This window comes from Cicer arietinum, chromosome 1, assembly GCF_000331145.2.
Source record: "Cicer arietinum cultivar CDC Frontier isolate Library 1 chromosome 1, Cicar.CDCFrontier_v2.0, whole genome shotgun sequence".
NCBI classification, from domain to species: Eukaryota; Viridiplantae; Streptophyta; class Magnoliopsida; order Fabales; family Fabaceae; genus Cicer; species Cicer arietinum.
The window spans coordinates 14,215,130-14,239,117 of NC_021160.2; the positions used below are offsets into that span (position 1 = coordinate 14,215,130).

The window sequence follows — 23,988 nt, forward strand, 5'->3', positions numbered from 1 at the left end:
TGTTCATGTAGGTTTCTGGGTTTGTAGCAACGTCAAAAGTGGGTTCTCGGTTTAGGGTTTTCTGGCCTTGCTTGCGTAATCATAAACAGAAACTGAAGTAACAATGTCGATTTACAATGAATGTGGGTTTGAATTGTAAATCTCCCTATTTAAAATTTTTTCTGAAAATACTTAAAAATTCAACTCAAGAATAATCTTGGATTAAGAAAACTGAAAACGAAGAACATTCTTGGTTTTTACCAGAAGACGAAAAACGTTCTTGGTTAGCTTAAAATCAGAAATTCAGTTTATGTTTTTAACTTAAGTGATTAATCAGACTAGATAAATAAAGAGATAAGAGAAAGAATACCATACACGAATGTATTATGGTTCACCCAACTCGGGCTACGTGTATTTCTCACAACTGTGAGATTTTCCACTAAGTGTTCAAAACAAAGAACCTTCTTGGTTTTACAGCACCTAGCTCAGATCAACCTTGGTCTGTTACAAACTTAAATTCTTTCCACTCAGAAAAAGATTAATCAGGTCACCTATCAGCTTTGATAGGATTTCTTACAATCTACTCAAACTTTACTAAACTCTTATAATTCGAGTTTTACAATACTGATGAGATTGTTTTTATAGAATCTGATATGTCTCAACTCTTGTTTGAGATTCGATCTCTACAAAGAATTCAATACAAAATAACAGAGTAATGAAAAGTGATTAGACTGATTCTTCTTTGAGTAATGAGAGAATTTCAAGTATGTGAATGTGAGTGATTTTTCGAGACTTGTTAGCATTTAAACTTTTGTTATTTCCCTGAGCATTTACCTTCCTATTATAGGCATTTTTAGAGTAATTAATAATGGTCAAAAGAATTTTTGGTAGTGCTCTGTCAGATTTGACTAAAACAAATTTATATGAATAAAAATATTTTTGCCTTTGAATACTTTTGAACTCTATTGACTAGGCTGAGTTCTTCGATCTTTGATCATATTTCCTTTGAATTTGATGATCCTTTGTACTTTAGATATGCTTGTTAATGTCTTTGATTTGATATGAAGTTTTGATTCTCAAAACAACTTGAAGAATGATGATGAACTTTTGCATATTGTTAATGAAAATTCTGGAGATTGATAATCAATCTGAAGTCCTAGTCTTTGAACTTTCTGGAGATTGATAATCAATCTGGAGATTCATTCTTGATCATTCTGGATGTCTTCCTAATTAATCTGGATGTCTCGTACATTTCAAGATCGTTTATCTTTTCTTGACAGTTTAAGATGGAGAAGGTTCAAATATGTTTGGTCTTGCTAATTTGTGATCTTCTCTCTTTGTGATTTAAGTAGTTTCTTCGAGTCTGATTATCTCAGTTTGTTCCTTGCCAAGTGCTGATGATATTGATGTAAAATTCAGAGGTTAAAACTTCTTTTAACTAGTGGAGATTGATTGACCTTGTGGCTGTTATGATCAGTCTTTGGTCCTAGAGAACATTCGCCGTTTTTACATATTTTGTCAAAAATGTTCTCCTTTCTTATCTGTTCAATTTTTATCTTTTATTGTTGATTTATTTGTTTTGCTTGAGTCCTATCTTTGAATTAACCCACTCAAAAGCACAAGTTAAATTAACATAACATTTAGAATCATAATTAACATTTTTAATTAACCTTTGTTTATATTCATAAAAACTTAAATTGAGAGTTTGTCTTAAGAGAAACAACCATAATAATGTACAAAAAACAACAAGTATGATGCTTACTTTGTTTTTATTTATAACTTTGTATTTGCCCATCATTGAAATGCAATTTTTGTGAGAACAATATCTTATTATCAACTTTATTACTTGTATTACATCAAAACCAAAAACTTCATTACTTGCAGTGTTTCACTTTTAATTTGTCAGACTTTTATTAATAAAATTAGATTTGACGTAAAAAAGAGATGAAGCTGCTAAGACTATATTTGGTAGTATGTTGAATATGACAATATATAAATAGCCAATTTATTCAGTCATATTCTAATATCAAACTTGATTCACATTGCTCCTTCTCTTCATAGAATTAGTACCAATCAGATATGATTGTGCAGGTTAGCAAAAAAGAACAAAAACATGTCTCACCATATTTACATCTTGCTTCTATTCTCTTGTCAAACTTCAAGGTTACTCGGTCATAGGAGCAATGCCTCTAGCACAGTTGTGATTTGTGTACCACATATTGAGGGAGAGCAATATGCAAAGTGAAAATTTCATGGCTGAATTGAGACTGTGTAGTTACTTGAACATAATTCCATGTTCGCTGACACTACCGCCAGAAAGCTTTCGAATTATCTGCCATAACCGCTTGCTTCGTTCGGTTCTCAGAGGACCTGAATACGAATGTCTTCTAAATGATCCAGATACTTGCCTTCCAATTCTTGCTGATGAACTGAATAATTCTGATGCCGACAACCCATTTTCAATATCAACTCCGAAATCATAGTTAGTAGCTGAGAAATGATGGCCTCGGAAACTATCTGGTAGTTGTTCAGAAGCACTTCTGAAATCAGATGATAAGTCATCCCGGCTAGAACTTCCTGAACCTGCTTCTTTTGCTTCATCACATTCATTACACACAAGTTTCAAAGCCTGAACAACCTCGCCCATGAAAGGACGATCCGAAACCTCCGGTTGTACACACATTGAAGCGATGGCTGCAACTTTAGCTACACTATCAAAAGGCACATTAGCTCCTAGCGATGGATCGATTATCGCTTCCAGTCCTTCTCTACTTGTGAGGAGTGGACGAGCCCATGCAACAAGGTTCTCTTGACCAGGCGGTTGTGACATGTCCACTGGTTTTCTTCCTGTCAAAAGCTCAAGAAGAACAACACCATAGCTGTATACATCACTCTTCACGAGAAGATGCCCAGTCATTGCGTACTCAGGAGCCACATAACTGAGTTAATTTTTCAAACATAAAAGAAAATACCATGTCAATAAATGGGTAAGAAATTATATTTTGACACACAAAATCGACAACAAAATAATAGGTTAATGCAATTTATATAGATGGTTAATTACGTTAAATGGATGGTTAATGGATATAACAGGCGACAAAACTTATTAACCATTTACGGAATGTAATTAACCACGAATTGAAAATGATTAACCATGACTTCTAAGTGCTTATATCTACATGTAATTCAACATTTGGAATCGTGGTTAATTATGTTCAGATTCGTTGTTAACTACATTACCAAATGTTTAATGAGTTTCGCCATGTGTTATATTAATTAATCATCTACAAAACTTAATTAACCACATATTTAAACTATGTTAACCAGTAAGTTTGTAGTGATTTTTGGTATCGCTTTTTCGTCAAAATATCATAACTCAATAAATATTATTATAATAGTAAAAATCAACAAGGAATTAAGATAATTTTCCAATGACTACAGGCACAGATATTTAGGCACAGATATTTCAGGTAAGAAAACTGCATACCCGAAAGTTCCCATGACCCGTGTAGATATGTGCCTGTTATCCTCATCAGCCGCTGTTCGAGCCAATCCAAAATCAGATACTTTTGGTGTAAAATCATTTTCCAGCAAAATATTGCTAGATTTGAAGTCCCTATGTATGACATGTGGGCTTGAATCTTCATGCAGATAAGCGAGACCACGAGCAGCGCCAAGTGCTATCTTTATCCGAGCACTCCAATCAAGTGGACTAATTTCCCTGTCAACTCCTACCAACAAACCAAATACAAGAAAATCATTATCTTGTGAAGAACTAAAAAAATTTACATGGTTCATGATGCTTAAGCAAGTAAATTTTAGTACCATGTAAATGGGATTCCACACTGCCATTTGGAATGAGTTCATAAACCAGACAGCGGAAGCTGAGTTCTGTACATATACCAATCAACTTTACCAAGTTTCTATGGTGAAGGCGGCTAAGCATCTCAACTTCCGATAAAAATTCACGATCACCATGATGATCCTCCCTCTTTAGAACTTTGAATGCTACTTTTGACCCATCTTCAAGGTTACCACTATAAACAAGCCCAAAACCTCCTTCACCAAGTATTCTGGAAGGGTGAAAATTATCAGTGGCTTTCACTATTTCATTCATACTGAAAGTCTTAGCAGATCCTGCGTAAGCAGCAATGCTAGATCGAAATGATGTTGAAGCTGAAGCAACTGATGGCCCAGCAGTACCTGTGAATCACATGTTTGTTTCTTATTAAGAAAGACTGATAAATGATAAACCAAACAAATTTACACAATAATTGAAGGACTGCAATTTTTTAGTTTCAAAATAGAAAATACCATACTTTTAAAAATTATTTATTGGAATTTCCGTAAATAATCTTGTATAAAATTCGATTAAAAACCTGGTTTGTGATTTTCAAATGAAATGTTTTTCTTATCCCATTATTATTTTTTGGGTATACTATAGTGTTCATTTTAATGATTAACCATGAAAAGATTCACTAATAGGATAAGAAAGGTCTAAAATAGTGTTATTTTTAAGAGTTGAAAGGAAAAACACTTAGTGTAATTCAATTTTACACATGCATCTAATGAAAATCCACTAGTACTATTTTGACACGTCAGCCCACTCTTGTAACTGAATCTTAAAATTAATTATATGAAGTGGCAAAATAATGAATTTTCATCGGGCGTCAGTGTAAAACTGATTTACATTGACAATGCATGGCTCTTAATCTCTACTTTTAATATAGTATTGAGTTCTTAATGGACGTCAGTGTAAAAATGAATTGCACCGACAATGCATGCCCTGAAATCACTAGATTATCTGACATTACCCCTTGAGTTACCTGTTGCTTTGGTAGAAGATGGCGGAAAACCCCGTGGGGTTGATGTTGTTGGTTGAGGCTCAGGCACATGATCTCTGAACTTGAACACGGCCAAAACAGCAGCAGAGCATAAAATAACTGCTAGAAAAGCTGAAAGAGAAATAATAGCTATAATGCCCTTGCTAAGTCCACTTTTATGCTGCCTCTTCTGTATGTCAACCCCAAGAGGCTTTATTGTCCTACCATTATTGCCATTATTTAAATATGGGCCACCGTCTATCATGTTAATGCTTGAAGGTGGTAATGGTGGAGATGGAGGTAAACCTGCAAATATCAGAGCCTTAGAGGACTGTATAAAATTTGTATCCAAAAGAGGCATGAAGAAAGTACAAAGAAATTGAGAATTTACATGTATACATATACCTGGATAGCTCACATATAACACTTCATAATCACCAAAGTAAGAAGCTTTTATAACAACTTGTTTATGCCAAAATCTCTCAGAAGTTAAAAAGGCTGTAGTGTTGTCGAATTCTTCCCCAAGTGGTACCAAATCAATGAGGGTGTCGGTTTTATCTGGCTGCTCAGTTGCTGTGTTTGCCCCCATAATGCGAACTTGACTTTGTTTCATGAAAACCCCCGTGGCTATTTCAGAAGCAAGCTCTGAAACCAAAGGGAAGAAGGTATACAGAGGAACACCGAGGCGAAGGCCGACTCTCATGGGCCAGACACACATGCAGGGCACTCCGGGTGGAGAGTTTGTATAAGGCTCTGAGCATATAGTTGATAAACAATCTAAAGAATGAAGAATCAAAGTAAATACTCCAGCATGATGAATCATAAAGTCGGAACAATCCAACAGTAACACATTGTATGTTTTTGCAATCATTGTAATAGTTGTAAATTGTACTGATACTAGAGTATATTAGTAGCTATAGTAAATTGAGTCTTATTGTAGGAAAATAACAATCTCGAAATAATAATCTTATCCAACTATATATATTCAATTTGAGATTTTGATCTCGAATGTGTGAACTTCTCAATCTACACTCTTCATCATATATATTGTACTGTTATGTAAAGCTTTATATCAATTAATTTCTCAAAAACAATACAACCCTTTTCATTCAGGTGTGCTAACCTTCATTGGGAGGTGGAGGCGGCAAGGCTTGAACTTGAGGCAAGATTGGCTTCTTAGGGCTCTTCGAAGAAGGGCGAGAAGGAGATACTTGAGGAGGATGAAATGGAACTTGCAACAAACACAACGAACGAATGCACACAAATAAGTAGACGATGATAAAAATACAAGTTTATTTTAACAATTTAAGGGATATCCACTATCAGTGTAAAGTTATTTTACGCTAGCATCCAATCACAACTCTTTAATTTGCCACATCAGATTTTACAATTTTAAAATAAAAGTATAAATTTAATTGTTTATTGTCTTGGCGAACTGTGCTTGGTTGTAGTTTAAACAATTTTACACCGATAGTGCATATCTTTTAATTTCTCATTTTAAACTAGTTGTAAAAAAATGGAATTGTAACCTTCATGTTTGGTATCATGGTATAGTTGCCAGAATCACAGTGAATCGCCTTGATTTTCAAAAGCTACAAGTTTTAGCTTGTAGCTTTTGTAAAATCACGGTGACTCACTGTGATTCTGGAAACTCCCCCATGATACCAAACATAGGCTTACTTTGGGTTGAGTGAGGGGATATTTTGAATGATGGAGAAGGAGCAGGTGAATCTTGGCTCACAGGTGATTGCATAGGGAAGGTAAATGGAGATTCTGCAGAACCTACAATAAAGAAAATCCTTAGTAGTTGAACACTTTATTTATTTATCGTTCTCATAGAAGAAACATCTTTAAAGTTCCCCAGGCACCTGTGTTCATCGGTGGTGGAGCATAATGTCTACGTCCACTTGATGGAAGAAATGAGGGAGGAATTGGTTGATCTAGATTTAATTACCAAACAAAAAGTAACATATCTATTCAATTGGAGTGAAAAAACTTAAATTGTGGCATAATTCAATGGATTAGCTGAGAACCAAACCTTGGTGTTTGGAACTGGGAGGAGAAACGAAATATGATGATGCAGGAGCTGGGCTGGTGATCGTGTTCCTTGAATGCAAAGATGCAGGAGAATGATCTTCTTTGTTGATAGGAGATTTAGGAGGTGAGATCAATGGCTCCGGAGCATGATGCAATGGCCTTGATTTATGTTCAGAAGGAGCTACAGCACAAAATAAAACATCAATAAATTAACTGCATGCAAGTGTGTAGACATAGATTTAGATCCCCTACAGAAGCTGCACTATGAAGCTGCTATAAGGACCATCAGTTCTAGTGAGAGAACACTTCTCTCTCTAGATCTAATTGTCCTGACAGCTTCTGCACCGTAGGGCTGTTGTCGGGATTCATTTCCTAGATTCGATTAGTATGCCTGTTTTTGTGATAGTTTTAATATTTAAATTCTTTGGTTGCACATTTTTCCATCAGATAAAAACTTAAGGTTTTGGACAGTCAACTATGGAACATGATAAAAAATAATGGTTGTGTATAAGATCATTTTAAACATTTTTAACACGAAATTTCCACAAGAATTAAAGCATGATGTCAATTTTGTATGCTTTTATAAGAGTTGGTTTTCGACATGATATTAGAGCCGTATGAATATGTGTTCATGAGTTCAATCCTATCCATACTTTATCTGTGTTAGAGATACAAAACCATCCTTGGCACTCATCTTAAAAGCTTAGACCTTTGAGAGACTTAGTCTTGGACAGTGTTGCTTTATAAGTTTTGTACTGCATTTTAGGTAATATTCTAGTTAAGAGTGTGCATCTCATCAAAAGTAGTTCAATATTAGCATATGTACCTTGAGCAGGGGAATGAACTATAGCTGGTGGTGACTTTGGTGTTTTGTACAAAGGTGCAGAAACAGGTTGTCCGCCATTTTCCCCATTGAAGCTTCTGGAAGGTGTTAATGAGGGAGAGATGACAGGGGCTGCATCACATACGAATTAAAGAATGATTGAACAATTACCACAAAAAAAAAATGATTGAACAATAGCATTAACAGTGTAAAAGAAATTATAGCAATCTTGATGTGAGTCTTGAATACTCCAGAATGTTAGTTACAGAAGAACATGTAAATATTGAGAAAAAAATAATTAAAATGTAAAAAGGTTCCTGAAAAAATATAGACATTGTTAAGCTACTACAGAAAATGCGAATGTTGTTATAGTTGTAAGTAAACTCAAATAACAAGTACACATTTTAGCGGTTACATATTCTTCTGCATGTTAACTAGCAGCTTTGTTTTCTTTAATTGCCCATGAGGTGTCAGGTCAGTAGTACCCCTTTGGCCTTAACTTCAACGGACAAAGTTCAAAACTCCTCAAGTAAGATGACCTTAGTGCACATTAATAAATAACAATTTCCCCTTCCCAATTTTTTTTAAAAAAACATCGTTTTGTCGGTTCCTTTTTCTAGGTAAGATTTTATTTCTTCAGTTCTATTTGATAGTGACATGCATGACTAATCAAACATCATTTTATTTATTAAACAAACTCACAATCATCCTTATATATATATGTATTATATTCCAATTTGCATGGAACAACAATTAGGCATGTTAAGGAAATATTAATATCAATAAGGATTTTTCACTTTTATTCTCAATTGAACTATTAAGATATTTAACTTACACTCCTCAATCACTGTCTTATTATTATGTGAAACTGAAATGAGTGAAAAACAATACAATCACATGTCTTTCTGGATTATCAACAACAATAGTAATTCAAAGTTTCAAACCTGTAACAAAGTATCCTATCATAGTACCAGGCATAAGATTGTGTTTTAAACCAACATCATTTGTGGTGTAGAGAGAGACAATACTTGTGGGAATTATTAACGTGGAAATGAATAAATTGAATGATGTAATAGAAAGTAACTGTCAAATATTTCATAAAATCGATAAATCAGCCAGAAGAGGGAGAGATTAAAGAACAAAATCCTTTCTCAAAATTTGCACCTGGTAATTCAGATGGAGGTGCTGCTTGTATGACTGGGTGGACCAATGGTGGATCTACGGGAAATGTACTTGTTGGTGATGTAACTGGTGCTGCAAGAGTACAATAAAACAGATAACTGTGAGACAAATAAACATAAAAAATATGATGAGATTAAATATAGATATTATATCTTTCTCCCTTCTTTCATTACATAAATAATACTACATTGTTGTTAAATAGCAACTACAGCGCTATAGCACAGCGGAATTGAACAAGTCATTATTGTTCCATGCTACACTATTTATTACAAAATGTTGTCAAATAGTGGCTATAATGGTACTGTAGCACTGTTGCGTAGCAGAATTTGAAATCACTGATATTTTTCATTATCTGTAATTGACAACACTGAAGTATTAAGATTAACCAGGTGAATTGAATGGAGCTACTTTTAGTGAAATAGGGTGGCCTACAGTATGTTAATGGTTATTTTCATTTATTCATGGTGGGGATGCAATAGCTTATGTGGTTAAATGAAAAGTAGGAATTTTAGAATCATATAGTTTAATCTTAGAGACGATTTGACAAGACTATACAACATACATGGCATTACTGGCTCTGGCGTGTGAGTGTGTTGCTTATGTGAAGTTCTATTATGAACATTAGGTGGAAAACTTCCATGTTGAATAGGTTGGCTGACTGGTGAAATTTTTGGAAAATTTACAGGAGGTTCTGCAACCGGGGCTGTTCAAAACGACATGAAAACCATGTTTAGGGTCAATATCAACAAGAAATTATGAACTAAGGAGGAAAAGAAGTTATAACTATCAATTAGGATTACCTTGTGAAACTGGCACCAATGTGTGACTGATACTGGAGTTCCTTCTATGGACAGTTGGAATTTTTGGAAAATTTACAGGAGGTTCTGCAACCGGGGCTGTTCAAAACGACATGAAAACCATGTTTAGGGTCCATATCAACAAGAAATTATGAACTAAGGAGGAAAAGAAGTTATAACTATCAATTAGAATTACCTTGTGAAGCTGGCACCAATGTGTGACTGATACTAGAGTTCCTTCTATGGACAGTTGGAGGCGAACTTCCAGGTTTAGTTGGCTGATTCACGGGAGAATATTTCGGCAAATTTAATACAGGGGCTGTTCAAAATACATTAAAAGATCATAATTTTTAGTCAATAACAACTGGAAGTTGGAGAGGAGAAAAGGAAAATTCTAAACAGTTTTAACTTTTATCACATGCCTGGTGAGATTGACTCTGGGGGTTGACCTTTATTTGTAGTTGTACCTTCTCTATGAGCATTGGGAGGCAAACTTCCATTATCATTTGAGTGGCTTATTGGTGAAATTTTGGGCACATTGATAGAAGGTGTTGTAACCGGGGCTGTTTCAATATTTCAATACAAGAGCATATTTTTTGGTCAATAACAACTCTGTTTTATAATTACTCCATTCTTTCCTTTTTAATTGTCATTTTAGTAGAAGAATTTAGTTCTTTATTTGTTGTTTTTAAAGTTCAAAGCAACATTACCTATTGTTTTGTCAATAAGAACCTCAACTATTTATTTGTGGAGAGAGAAATAGGTGGAATGAAATAATAAATAGTTAAGAATATTATTGTAAAAAACAAATAATTCCATAAAAAATAACAAAATTTATTGATTTTCTTGATATGTGTAAATAACCTTAAAGCATAGCTAAAAAGAAATAGAGGTAGTACATGACATAACTTTAATCACATATACCTGGTGAAACTGGTTCTAGGTTGTGACTCTTAGTTTCATTCCTCTTATCAACGTTAGGAGGCAAACTTCCATGTTCAATTGGTTGGCTTATAGGTGAAGTTCTTGAAAAATTTCCAGAAGGTATTGCAATAGGAACTGTTCAAGAAGCAATGCAAGAACATAATCTTGGTCAATATCAATATGAAGGTTCCCCCAATAAAACAACATGCAGGTTTAACCCAGTGATAATGGCTGGGACGCCGAAGGAGTATTAAGTGTTAGTTGGTAAGTAATTCAATGCTAGCGTAAAAGTGCTTGTAATAAGTGTCAGTTGATATGTGTAACTAACTAACAGCCTGTTAGTTAGAATGCTTTGTATAAATACAGCAATATATGATATATCAATTGTTAATAAGGAATGATCTTTAGCCTTTATTGTAAATAATCTACTTTCTTAGGAGGTTAGATAAATTAGGCAATTGAATATTTTTCATTATGAATTGTAATTACTTGTAATCACTGATATTATTATATATAGTACGGAATGCAATGGAGAAAGGCATCAAAGCCAAGAGTTCTGACATGGTATCAGTCTAGGAGTTACGATATGGAACGTTTAATCTAGTCTTGTGATTTCTTCTTGGTGTTGTTTGCTGTTTGTCCTCGGCAGTGATTTGTTCTCGGTCACACTTGGTCTGCTGTATTTCGCTCGCGACCCTTGCTCTGTCCTGCTCACAAGATTCTGGATCGCGAGTTCTGGTTCGGTGTGACCCCGTGGTTGCATTTTGGCGACTTCTTTGGTGTTTTTTTGCGATCTCTGGTTGTGTTTTGCGATTTCTGGTTCACTCTTTGGTTTTGTGCCTTTGCGTCATTTTGGCTGTTGGTACACATTTTTTGTGCTGAAATTATGTGATTGTGTTATTTCGCTTTTTTGGGACTTCTTTGCAGTCTTGGTCTGCTACAGCACGTTCTTTTGTCTGTTTGTCTTCTCCATCATCATGAAAACTAATGAAAAAGAAAATTTGCATCCGTTTCACCGGGAAAAATCATCTTGCTTGGAAATTTCAGTTCAAGATCTATGTCAAGGGAAAAGAATTATGGAGTCGTCTTGATGGAGTTTCTAAGGCGCCGGTAGAGAAAATTGCCTTAGATGCATGGGACGTCAAAGATGCTCAAATTATTTCTTGGATTTTGAGTACTATCAATCCTTTAATGATCAATAATTTGCACTCTTTTACAACTGCTCAAGAAATTTAGAATTATTTGAAGCGCATTTACATCCAAGATAATACAGCAAATCGTTTTCTATTAGAGTTAAAGATAGCCAACTACAAACAAGGTCATTGTCTATTCAAGAGTACTATTCTGACTTTTTGAATTTGTGGACCGAATACTCTGCCATTTTATATGTTGTTGTTCCCAAAACTTCACTATCGGCTTTTCAAGAAGTCTATGACACTATTAAGCGTGATCAATTTCTCATGAAGCTTCATCTGAAATTTGAGGTAGTTCGAGGTGCTTTGCTGAATAGGAACCCCGTTCCTTCTTTGGATACTTGCATTGGAGAACTTCTTAGGGAGGAGCAACGTCTTCTTACCCAAGGAACTATATCTAATGAAGCTTCCATTTCTGAACCTGTGACGATTGCTTATGCTGCCCAGAGTAGAGATAAAGGCCATGATATGTGTCAGGTACAATGTTTTTCTTGCAAACAATTTGGACATGTTGCTCGCAGTTGTAATAAGAAGTTTTGCAATTATTGCAAGCAGCAAGGTCATATCATCTTTGATTATCCACACGTCCCCCACAATCAACACATCGTTCAGTGCAAGCATTCCATGCCACCACTAGCTCTGCAATTGGTCCTTCCATCTCTAATTCTCTACAACCTAAAATGATTCAACAAATGGTATTTTCTACTATTTCAACTTTGGGCACTTAGGGTAAGTCATCTAATGTTTCTTGTCCATGGTTTCTTAATTCTAGTGCACTCAATCACATGACGGGTTTCTCTTAATATTTGCACAATTTGCATTCTTATCATGGTAATACACTCTTTATCACTAATGTTGGTGACATACACTTTGATTTTCGAAGTGTGCTTGTATCACTTGGAATTGCTTCCAATTTATTGTTTGTTGGTTAATTGGTGGATAACAATTGTAATGTTAATTTTTCTCGTGCTAGTTGTCTTGTGCAGGAGCAGGTATCGGGGAAGGTGATATTGAAGGGGCCTAAAGTGAGGAGGTTATTTCCAATCATCTATCTCTTGCTTGTAATAATGCTTTGAATTCTTATGAGGATTGGCATAGAAAATTCGGTTATCCAAACTCTGTTGTTTTGTCTCATTTATTTAAAATTGGTTTGTTGGGAAATAAAATGTTGTTTCTAATACCTTTGAGTCATGTTCTGTTTGCAAATTGGCTAAAAGTAAAACACTTCATTTTCCATCTGGTGCTCATTGTGCTTCCACTTGTTTTGAGACAATTCATAGTGATGTATGGGAAAAGTCTCATGTAATTTGCATGCTCATTCTAAGTATTATGCCACATTTATCGATGATAACAGTCATTTTACTTGGATATATTTCCTTTGGTCTAAATCTAGAGTGTTTTCTATGTTTAAGAAATTTCTTACATATATTAAAACTCAATTTCAAACAAGTGTTAAAAGTTTTTGCTCTGACTCTGGTTTGTGAGTGTATGTCTCATAAGTTTCAGGAGTACGTTCAACAAAAAGTCATTTTGTCTCAACAATCTTATCTCAATACCCCTCAACAAAATGGGATAGCATAATGTAAAATCATCATTTGCTTGACGTAACACGCACCTTACTTCTTCAAGCTTCTATACAATCATAATTTTTGGTAGAGGCTCTTTCCACACTTGTCTTATGGATCAATCGTCTTCCTTCTATGGTTATTGATCTTGATACTCCATTCTTGGGTCTTTTTAAAACACGACCTGATTATAGTAATTTACATACTTTTGGATGTGTGTGTTTTGTTCATTTACCTCAATTTGAGAGACAAACTTGGAGCACCGTCTGTCCAATGTGCATTCATGGTGTATAGTCATTCTCATAAGAGTTTTGTGTGTTATGATGTCTCTAACCATTGTTTCCGCATTTTTCGGAATGTGACTTTTTTTTATAATCAATTATGCTTCCATGCCTTACTTCTACCATGAATGATATTGATATTCTTCCCGACTTAACTATTATGCCCCAATCTATAGAATGTTTTAAACCAGACAATGTATATGTCAGACAGCGCAGGCAACAGGTTCCCACCCTTTTTTCGCTGATCCGCCACCTGATCATGTACCTGTTGCACTTCAAAGATATCGTAGAATGTCTCATACACCTAATAGATATTCACCAGACATGTATGATTTCTCACATACTTCTCTGACTGCCTTACTCTCTAGCATATATATTCCTAGTTGTTACTCACATGTTGTTAAAGATGTGCGTTGGATAAAAGCAATGAATGAGGAGTTTCAGGCTCTTTAGGAGAATTACACATGGGACATTGTATCTTGTCCTCCTTATATCAAACCTATACGCTGCAAATGGGTGTATTATGTGAAACTGGAATATGATGGGTCCCTCAACCGTTACAAGACTTGATTGGTTGCCTTAGGAAACAAGCAGGAATATAGAATTGATTATGATGAGACATTTGCACTTGTAGCCAAAATGACAATTGTTCGCATTGTCCTCTCCATTGCTGCTTCTAATGGGTGACCTCTTCATCAAATGGATTTGAAGAATGTTTTTCTTCACGGTGACATGATTGAAGATATTTATATGACTCTTCCTCAAGGTTTGTTCTCTTCATCTAAGGGTGTGTGCAAACTCAAACGCTCCTTATACAATTTGAAATAGGCGCCCAAAGCATGGTATGAGAAATTCCGCTCCGCTCTATTTGGGTTCTCCTTTACTCAGAGTCAATATAATTCTCTCTATTCGTTCATAACACATCTACGGGAATTGTCCTACTTCTTCTGTATATGGATGATATGGTTATTACTAGTTCAGATCATGCTTCCATTCAAAGACTCAAACAACAGTTACATGTTTCATTTCATATGAAAGATCTCAATAATCTAAGTTATTTTCTTAGTCTTGAGGTTCATTCTACGCCCAAGGGCATCTTCCTCCATCAACACAAGTATGCCACATATTTGATTTCAACGTCTAGTCTCCAATCGACTAATCTGGTGGATACTCCTCTTGAGATTAATGTTATATACCATCGTGATGATGGTGAGCTTTTGTCGGATCCCTTATTGTATTGGAAACTTATGGGTAACCTTAATTACTTGATTATTACCGATCCTGACATATCTTTTGTTGTTCAACAAGTAAGTCAATTCATACATTCTCCTCGGCATTATCACTTGGCAATAGTTTATCGTATAATTTGCTACTTGAAGGGAACCTCTCATCGTGGTCTATGATTTCCCACCGGTATAGTTCCTAAATTGAGGGCTTATAGTGATGCCAATTGGGCAAGTTGTTCTGATATTCGGCGATCTATCACTGGTTGGTGCATGTTTCTTGGAACCTCATTGATCTCATGGAAAAGTAAAAAGCAAGCAAGAGTTTATAAATCTTCTACTGAATCCGAGTATCGTGTCATGTTTGCTACTTGTTCAAAAATCATTTGGCTTCGTGGTCTTTCGACTAAACTTGGATTCCCTCAAACAAAGCCAACATCACTTTATGCTGACAATAAAAGTGTCATCCAAATCCTTGTCACTCTTGTTTTTCCCGAACGCACCAAGCATACCAAAGTCAATTGGCATTCAATCTGTGACACCAATGATGACCAACTAATATCCCTTCCTCACATCAGTAGTAAGTTTCAAGTCGCATATACTTTTACCAAGGTTGTTCCACGTCCGGTCCTCAGTTTCTTGTTAGCAAATTGATGCTTCTTGACCAGTCGCATCAATATGAAGGGGGTGTTAATTAGGAATTGATCTTTAGCCTTTATTGTAAATAATTTACTTTCCTAGGAGGTTAGATAAATTAGGCAATAGAATATTTTTCATTATGAATTGTAATTACTAGTAATCACTTATATTATTATATATAGTATGGAATGCAATGGAGAAAGGCATCAAAGTCAAGTCTTCTGACATCAATAATAATCTAGTAGTGCAATTTAGAAAATTCTCAATCTATTACCTCTATCATTGTCTCTTATGTCTGCATGAGTGTGATGCAAGCAAAGTGTTGTAGCAACTAGTCAAGTGTTCTAACATTAAGAAGGAGGTTAAGAGTTCAGTCCCTGCTAACTAAACTCCCCCTCCCCTTAACAAACTAACTACTAACATTTGTCTATAAAAAACGAACTTTTCAGCCATGTACCTGGAGCGATTGGTGTGGATTCAGGAGGCCTAACAATAGGTGCTTTCCTTTGAGGTGGAATTGGTTGCATGGTTGGTGGCAAATTCCATTCAGCAGTTGGTGGTACTGGAACATCCTTATATGGTGGCGATAAGGATATAGTGCTAGGACTAGGAGGTGATATCGATGATTCATTACCTTTGATCTTCTGAGGAATTGGAGCTGATGTAAGAGGTGGTAATGTAACTGGAGGTTGCAAGAAAGATCCTGGATGATGAAAACAAAATTTTTTATCAGATGATCCCAAAGTAATTAAGCGTTTATATCATATAAGTGCTTATGTATAAGCTATTTCTATAATGAAAGATAAAATAAAGTCGAACTATTTTTCATATAAACTATAAATTATTTTCATAAATTTCCTTCATTTCTTGCACTAAACTGTCTCTGTGGCATTTGTTGAACTGATCTCATACCATTCCTGAGGCAAAGAAAGAGATTGTGGAGGTGGAGGGATATCGATGACAGTGAGGGAGTAGCAGAGAAGATCAGTGTAGGCAGCATCAAGCTCCTTTTGAAGCCTTTTGAACTTGTCTTTGGAGGAAAGAAATAGCCACTACAAAGCCATAAACTGGGTCCTCACGCGTGCTTTTGCTTCATAGGCAAAGGAGTTCACTGTATCCTCCCTTTGATGAGGGAGGGGTTCGGTGAGAAATTTTGTGGGTTAATTGATTTTAATTTGAGTTTTAATATGGCATTTTCTTGGTTGATAAAGATGATGAATGAGAGGAAGAACCTAACAATTTTAATTTAGGATTTTAATTATCAATAAAAATTAATTGTCACCTCAATAACATTATGAACACAAGACAATCTTAACAACCACATAGACTTTTTTTTAATATTGTTAAGACTTAAAGGACCAATTAACGGGGAAAAAAACTTAAAAGATCAATCCAGGATATGAGTCAAAAAGGATTTTGTATGTTGTGATGTCTCTAACCATCGTTTCCGCATTTCTTGGAATGTGACTTTTTTTTATAATCAATTATGTTTCCTTGCCTTACTTCTACCATGAATGATATTGATATTCTTCTCAATTTAACTATTATGCCCCAATCTATAGCATGTTTTAAACCAGACAATGTATGTCAAACAACGCAGGCAACAGGTTCCCACCCCCTTTTCGCTGATCCGCCACCTGATCATGTACCTATTGCACTTCAAAGATATGGTAGAATGTCTCATACACCTAATAGATATTCACCGGATAGGTATGATTTCTCACATACTTCTCTGACTGTCTTACTCTCTAGCATATCTATTCCTACTTGTTACTCACATGTTGTTAAAGATGTGCCTTGGATAAAAGCAATGAATGAGGAGCTTCAGGCTCTTTAGGAGAATTACACACGGGACATTGTATCTTGTCCTCCTTATGTTAAACCTATACGCTGCAAATGAGTGTATTATGTGAAACTGAATTATGATGGGTCCCTCAACCTTTACAAGGCTCGATTGGTTGCCTTAGGAAACAAGCAAGAATATAGAATTGATTATGATGAGACATCTGCACTTGTTGCCAAAATGACAATTGATCGCATTGTCCTCTCTATTGCTGACTTCTAATGGGTGATCTCTTCATCAAATGGATTTGAAGAATGTTTTTCTTCATGGTGACCTGATTGAAGATATTTATATCACTCTTCCTCAAGGTTTGTTCTCTTCATCTAACGGTGTGTGCAAACTCAAACGCTCCTTATATAGTATGAAATAGGCACCCAAAGCATGGTATGAGAAATTCTGCTCCGCTCTATTTGGATTCTCCTTTACTCAGAGTCAGTATGATTCTCTCTATTCATTCATAACACATCTACGGGAATTGTCCTACTTCTTCTGTATATGGATGATATGGTTATTACTAGTTCTAATTATGCTTCCATTCAAAGACTACTAGTTTTGATCATGCTTCCATTCAAAGACTCAAACAACAATTACATGCTTCTTTTGATATGAAAGATCTCGGTAATCTAAGTTATTTTCTTAGTCTTGAGGTTCACTCTACGCCCAAAGGCATCTTCCTCCATCAACACACGTATGCCACAGATTTGATTTCAACGTCTAGTCTCCAATCGACTAATCTGGTAGATACTCCTCTTGAGATTAATGTTATATACCATCGTGATGATGGTGAGCTTTTGTCGGATCCCTTATTGTATCAGAAACTTATGGGTAACCTTAATTACTTGATTATTACTGATCCTGGCATATCTTTTGTTGTTCAGCAAGTAAGTCAATTCATGCAGTCTCCTCGGCATCATCCTTTGGCAGTAGTTTGTCGTATAATTTGCTACTTTAGGGAACCTCTCATCGTGGTCTATTCTTTCCCACCGGTATAGTTCCTAAATTGAGGGATTATAGTGATGCCAATTGGGCAAGGTGTTCTGATACTCAACGATCTACCACTGGTTGGTGCATGTTTCTTGGAACCTGATAAGCTAGAATTTATCTAGTTTTATAGCTTTATTTGATAGGTTAATTTGATGTTTTTAATTCAATTTTAGTTCTATTTTACTACCTTTTTGTTTTATTTTGATTGCAAAGTGAAGTTAAGGAATAAGTGAAGATTTTTGGTTGAAAAGAGCCTTGAAGTCAAGTGGTGCAGTCATGGTGCATCATGATCAAGAAAATGAAAGAAACTCAAGTTCCAGCAAGCATTACTGCTAGGTCATAATAGTCATTATAGCCATAATGGATGAACAAAAATAAAAAATAAAAAATAAGAATTTTCCACTTCAAGTCGGCAAGGATTACTGCCTAACAGTAATGGCCATTATGGCCATAATCTGTTCATCTTCTGTTGCACTTATTATTGTCTGGTAGTAATGACCATTATGGTCATAATTTGTTCGTCTTCTGCTGCTGCACCTATTATTGTCTGACAGTAATGGCCATTATGGTCATAAACTGCTCATTTTCTGCTGAACTTTTCTGTTGAACCGTTTTCCTCCTATGAAATTCTGATGGTTTCTTGTAATTAAAGCTCATGAAGGCACCTAGGACTATAAAAATTACCAAAATACTCAGTTTTACACACACATTCCTACTCACAATCTCTTACTACTCTTTCTTTTGTTCTTGTATTTCTCTTAGAAGTTTTATAGTTTCAATAATATTCAGTTTTCTATTTTTGTTTTGTTATTTTATTATGTTATTTTATATTTCCAATGTTTTTATATTTTAAGTTTTGATTCTACTATGATCATATGTGAGTAGATCTTCCTTGTCTTAGGATTGTAGGATTTCCAATGTTGGATCTCTAGCAATTTTTATTTCTTTTTGTTATGGGTGTTGATCTTTTAATCCAATCTTAGTAAAAATCATATTCATACTTAGATATCAAATAATATACCGAAAGGTAGATTTGATATCTGACCCCTAAGATTGGACAAGAGAATCAAATCATGAAAATAGATTTTGATTCTTTTGAAATCATGAAATATATCATCTTATAAAGGATTTTGCTAATACATCAATCATGAAAATATGTTGGTTATTAGTTTAAAATATACTTTTGTTCTATAAAAGAAGGCATTAGTTATTTATCTGATTTTTAAGAGTTTAACACCCATAACTCAAAGAAGGTTAATTTTATTGTATTCATCATTGTGAAAAACTACAATCCCAAGGCTTTATTTTTAGTGAATTTTAAACCAAAAATCATTATCGACATTTACTATTTTAGCTAATCATCATAGTAAAGAGACACTAGTACTCATAACAAAGTCCTTGTGGGAATGACAATTTTTCCTACGCGATAATACTGTGCACTTGTGGTCTTATCAGAACCCCATTGATCTCATGGAAAAGTAAAAAACAAGCAAGAGTATCTAAATCTTCTACTGAATCTGAGTATCGTGTCATGTTCGCTACTTGTTCAAAAATCATTTGGCTTCGTGTTCTTTCGACTGAATTTGGATTTCCTCAAACAAAGCCAACACATCACTTTATGCTGACAATACAAGTGCCATTCAAATCGTCGCAAATCTTGTTTTTCACTAACACACCAAGCATACCAAAGTCGATTGACATTCAATCTGTGACACCAATGATGACCAACTAATATCACTTCCTCATGCCAATAGTAAGTTTCAAGTCGCATATACTCTTACCAAGGTTGTTCCACGCCAGTTATCAGTTTCTTGTTAGCAAATTGATGCTTCTTAACCAACCGCATCAATATGAAGGGGGTGTTAATTAGGAATTGATCTTTAGCCTTTATTGTAAATAATTTACTTTCCTAGGAGGTTAGATAAATTAGGCAATAGAATATTTTTCATTATGAATTGTAATTACTAGTAATCACTTATATTATTATATATAGTATGGAATGCAATGGAGAAAGGCATCAAAGCCAAGACTTCTTACATCAATAATAATCTAGTAGTGCAATTCAGAAAATTCTCAATCTATTACCTCTATCATTCTCTCTTATGTCTGCATGAGTGTGATGCAAGCAAAGTGTTGTAGCAACTAGTCAAGTGTTCTAACATTAAGAAGGAGGTTAAGAGTTCAGTCCCTGCTAACAAACTCCCCCTCCCCTTAACAAACTAACTACTAACATTTGTCTATAAAAAACGAACTTTTCAGCCATGTACCTGGAGCGATTGGTGTGGATTCAGGAGGCCTAACAATAGGTGCTTTCCTTTGAGGTGGAATTGGTTGCATGGTTGGTTGCAAATTCCTTTCAGCAGTTGGTGGTACTGGAACAGCCTTATATGGCGGCGATAAGGATATAGTGCTTGGACTAGGACTAGGAGGTGATATTGATGATTCATTTCCTTTGATCTTCTGAGGAATTGGAGCGGATGTAAGAGGTGGTAATGCAACTGGAGGTTGCAAGAAAGATCCTGGATGATGAAAACCCAATTTATATCATATAAGTGCTTATGTATAAGCTATTTCTATAACAAAAGATAAAATAAAGTCGAACTATTTTTCATATAAACTATAAGTTATTTTCATTAGTTTCCTTCATTTCTTGCACTAAACTGTCTCTGGCATTTGTTGAACGATCTCATACCATTCCTGAGGCAAAGAAAGAGATTGTGGAGGTGGAGGGATATCGGTGACAGTGAGGGAGTAGCAGGGAGTAGCAGAGAAGATCAGTGTAGGCAGCATCAAGCGCCTTTTGAAACCTTTTGAACTTGTCTTTGGAGGAAAGAAGTAGCCACTACAAAGCCATAAACTGGGTCCCTCACGCGTGCTTTTGCTTCATAGGCAAAGGAGTTCACCGTATCCTCCCTTTGATGAGGGAGTGATTCGTTGAGAAGCTTTGTGGGTTAATTGATTTTAATTTGGGTTTTAATATAGGATTTTCTTGGTTGATAAGGATGATGAATAAGAGGAAGAACCTAACAATTTTAATTTAAGATTTTAATTTTCAATAAAAATTAATTCTCACCTCAATAATATTATGAACACGAGACAATCTTAACAACCACATAGACTTTTTTTAATAGTGTTAAGACCAATTCAAGGGGAAAAAAAAACTTAAAAATCAATCCAGGATATGAGTCAACTTAAAAACACATTAGGCGTAATTTCATCTAAAAAAGTTATTGGTTTTCTTGATATGTGTAAATAACCTTTAAATGATAACCAAAAAGGAACCGAGGTAGTAAATGACAAAACCTCACATACCTGGTGAAACTGGCTCTAGTTTGTGACTCTTACTTTCATTTCTGTTATCAACATTAGGAGGCAAACTTCCATGTTCAATTGGTTGGCTTATAGGTGAAGTTCTTGGCAAATTTCCAGAAGGTATTGCCCCAGGAGCTGTTCAAGAAGCAAGAAAAGAATCTTGGTCAATATCAATATGAAGGTTCCCCTAAATAAGGAAACTTTTCAGCCATGTACCTGGAGCAGTTGGTGTGGATACAGGAGGCCTAACAGTAGGTGTTTCCATTCGAGGCGGAATTGGTTGTATGGATGGTGGCACATTCCTTTCAGAAATTGATGGTGCATGAAGAGCTGTATATGGTGGCAATAAGGATTTAGTGCTTGGACTAGGACTAGGTGATATCGATGATTCAATTCCTTTAATCTTCTGAGGAGTTGGAGGTGGTAATGCAGCTGGAGGTTGCAAGAAAGATCCTGGGTGATGAAAAACCAATTTTTTAATCACATGATCACAATGTGGCCTAATGGACTAAGGGAGCTGAATTACCATTTGGGTGTAAAAGACTAGGTGCTCCAATAGGGGAAGAATCCATAGGTAATGTAGCTGGAGATGGCAATATGACAGACCCTTGAAGAAGGAACAGAAGTGAATAATCAAAGTTTAAAAGCTAATAAACTGAACAGACATAAGCACCAAACACAACACTGACACCGGCATGTGGGCCCCGATAATAATTTAAAAAAATAAAGTAATTGAATGTAACTACGTGTATCGGTGTCACACACTAGACACATATTCAATCTGAAGTGTCAGTGCTACCTAACTAAGAACTCAATACATTAGATGTACCATCTGGATCTGAAGGGCTTGATGCAATGCTTCCCCATGACTGTCCATGATGGATAGGACCAGGTGCTTCTCCTTCAGGATGAACAACAGGAAGGAATGCTGGAGATGGGGATATAACAGATCCTTAAAGAAGACGTTATCAGTTGGAAATCCAAAAAACAATGGGAGAAAAGTTATCGAAAATTTTATATCAGGAAGCTAAAAATTATCCAATCAAATGACTTGGCTTGATCAATCAGGTGTCCGTGAGGTGTTAGCTTAGTGGTAAGAGTTTGACCTTGTAACACTAAGGGAAAGTTCAAATTCCCTCGAGAACAGTTGTAACTAAAATGGACATTAGTGTCACTTTAATTAATAATAAATTCCCCTTTTCCCCAATTTGTTATTAAAAAAGACTTATCAATCAACTAACATATAGGCTCATTTTATCAATATCTTCTGTAAAATTGAACAACTTTCAATCTTGGTATATTGTAGTGTATCTGGATAGATAAATTTGAAATAAAAATTAAGAATCTATGTTGTCCAATTGAGAGGATTTTTTTTTTAAGAATTTATATTTTCTACATCTGCAAATTCAAACATTGCAGACCATTAGATTCTTAAGGTATAATACTAGCTTCCTTTAATAGGTATTCAATGAGGGATAAGAAATCAATCCACATGCAAAAAGAAACCCTCACAAGAAAAGCCTTTTTGATCTTCTAAAGATTATGATAACTACAACCTTCTTAAACCAAAAAATAAACCTATAAGCATCAATTTCTAAACCAATGTAATGCAAGAAGACATTAGATGCCTCATTTGATGATCCTATCTGTGTAATAATTTAATTGCAAACTAAATAATGATGTTTAGGCTCTTAATTAGTGGTAATATTATTACAATCATAACAATTTAAAACACCAATTTTTCTAGCATCAGCATAAATTCTATCATAATCTCAAACAAACTGTGACCAATTTATAAATAAAAGAGATGAAATTTAACATAAAGTTCTGAAGATTAAGTACCTACCTTCAGATCCTTGAGCTGCCACAACAAATCCAACAACACAAAACTTGACAAGCAACAAAATCATTGCCAAAACCATCCCCATCTTCAAATCAATCACAAAACACAACCTCCTCAGAAGTGATTCAAAAGCATAAATAAATAGTTGAATAAATTACAGATTTATATATATAGAAGGCTTATAACTTGAAGCAAAGAAAAATGAGAGGTTAAATTGAACAAGCACAACATATAGTAAGACATAAGTAATATGAAAGAAGGTTATGAAACAAGTTAGAAGAAGAGTGTTTGGTGAAAAGATTAATTAGGGAAAGGATGAGAAGATGTAGTTAGGAATTGGAAGAGAGAAAAGTATGAGAGTTCCATGGAAGTTGAAGTGTTGAGTGTGTGAAATTGTTGAAGTTGTGAAGTTAGTGTGCTTTAGAATACACTGACACTTGAAGGAAACTCAAGAGTGGAGAAAGTGAATTAATTAACAGACCTCTTCTCTTCCTCACTGAGACAGAGAGAGAGAGGCAGTTGGGGTGGGACACAAAGATT

At 35.1% G+C, this 23,988-nt stretch overlaps 1 protein-coding gene across 17 annotated transcripts; it reads right to left on the reverse strand.

Annotated features, from left to right (window-relative positions):
• Nucleotides 1-1,962: 1,962 nt before the first annotated feature.
• On the reverse strand, nucleotides 1,963-23,988 carry LOC101501639 (receptor-like serine/threonine-protein kinase ALE2). 17 transcript variants are annotated; one of them, XM_073370430.1, is made up of 24 exons: nucleotides 23,930-23,988; nucleotides 23,452-23,533; nucleotides 22,435-22,557; nucleotides 22,132-22,212; nucleotides 21,822-22,058; nucleotides 21,606-21,740; nucleotides 20,561-20,812; nucleotides 15,924-16,169; nucleotides 10,566-10,700; nucleotides 10,064-10,204; nucleotides 9,838-9,960; nucleotides 9,645-9,740; nucleotides 9,407-9,547; nucleotides 8,827-8,916; nucleotides 7,666-7,794; nucleotides 6,841-7,020; nucleotides 6,671-6,742; nucleotides 6,483-6,584; nucleotides 5,926-6,033; nucleotides 5,208-5,579; nucleotides 4,806-5,108; nucleotides 3,805-4,182; nucleotides 3,467-3,710; nucleotides 1,963-2,918 (listed from the first exon to the last, which is right to left on the reverse strand). In XM_073370430.1, exons 2-24 carry the CDS (start codon nucleotides 23,531-23,533, stop codon nucleotides 2,255-2,257), a joined length of 4,434 nt encoding a protein of 1,477 aa, XP_073226531.1. In that variant the 5' UTR covers nucleotides 23,930-23,988; the 3' UTR covers nucleotides 1,963-2,254. The 17 variants fall into 17 exon arrangements, with proteins under 17 accessions (XP_073226531.1, XP_004488044.1, XP_027188636.1 ...); XM_004487987.4 differs by having other exon boundaries at nucleotides 22,435-22,533; nucleotides 23,930-23,979; XM_027332835.2 differs by lacking the exon at nucleotides 22,435-22,557 and having other exon boundaries at nucleotides 23,930-23,962.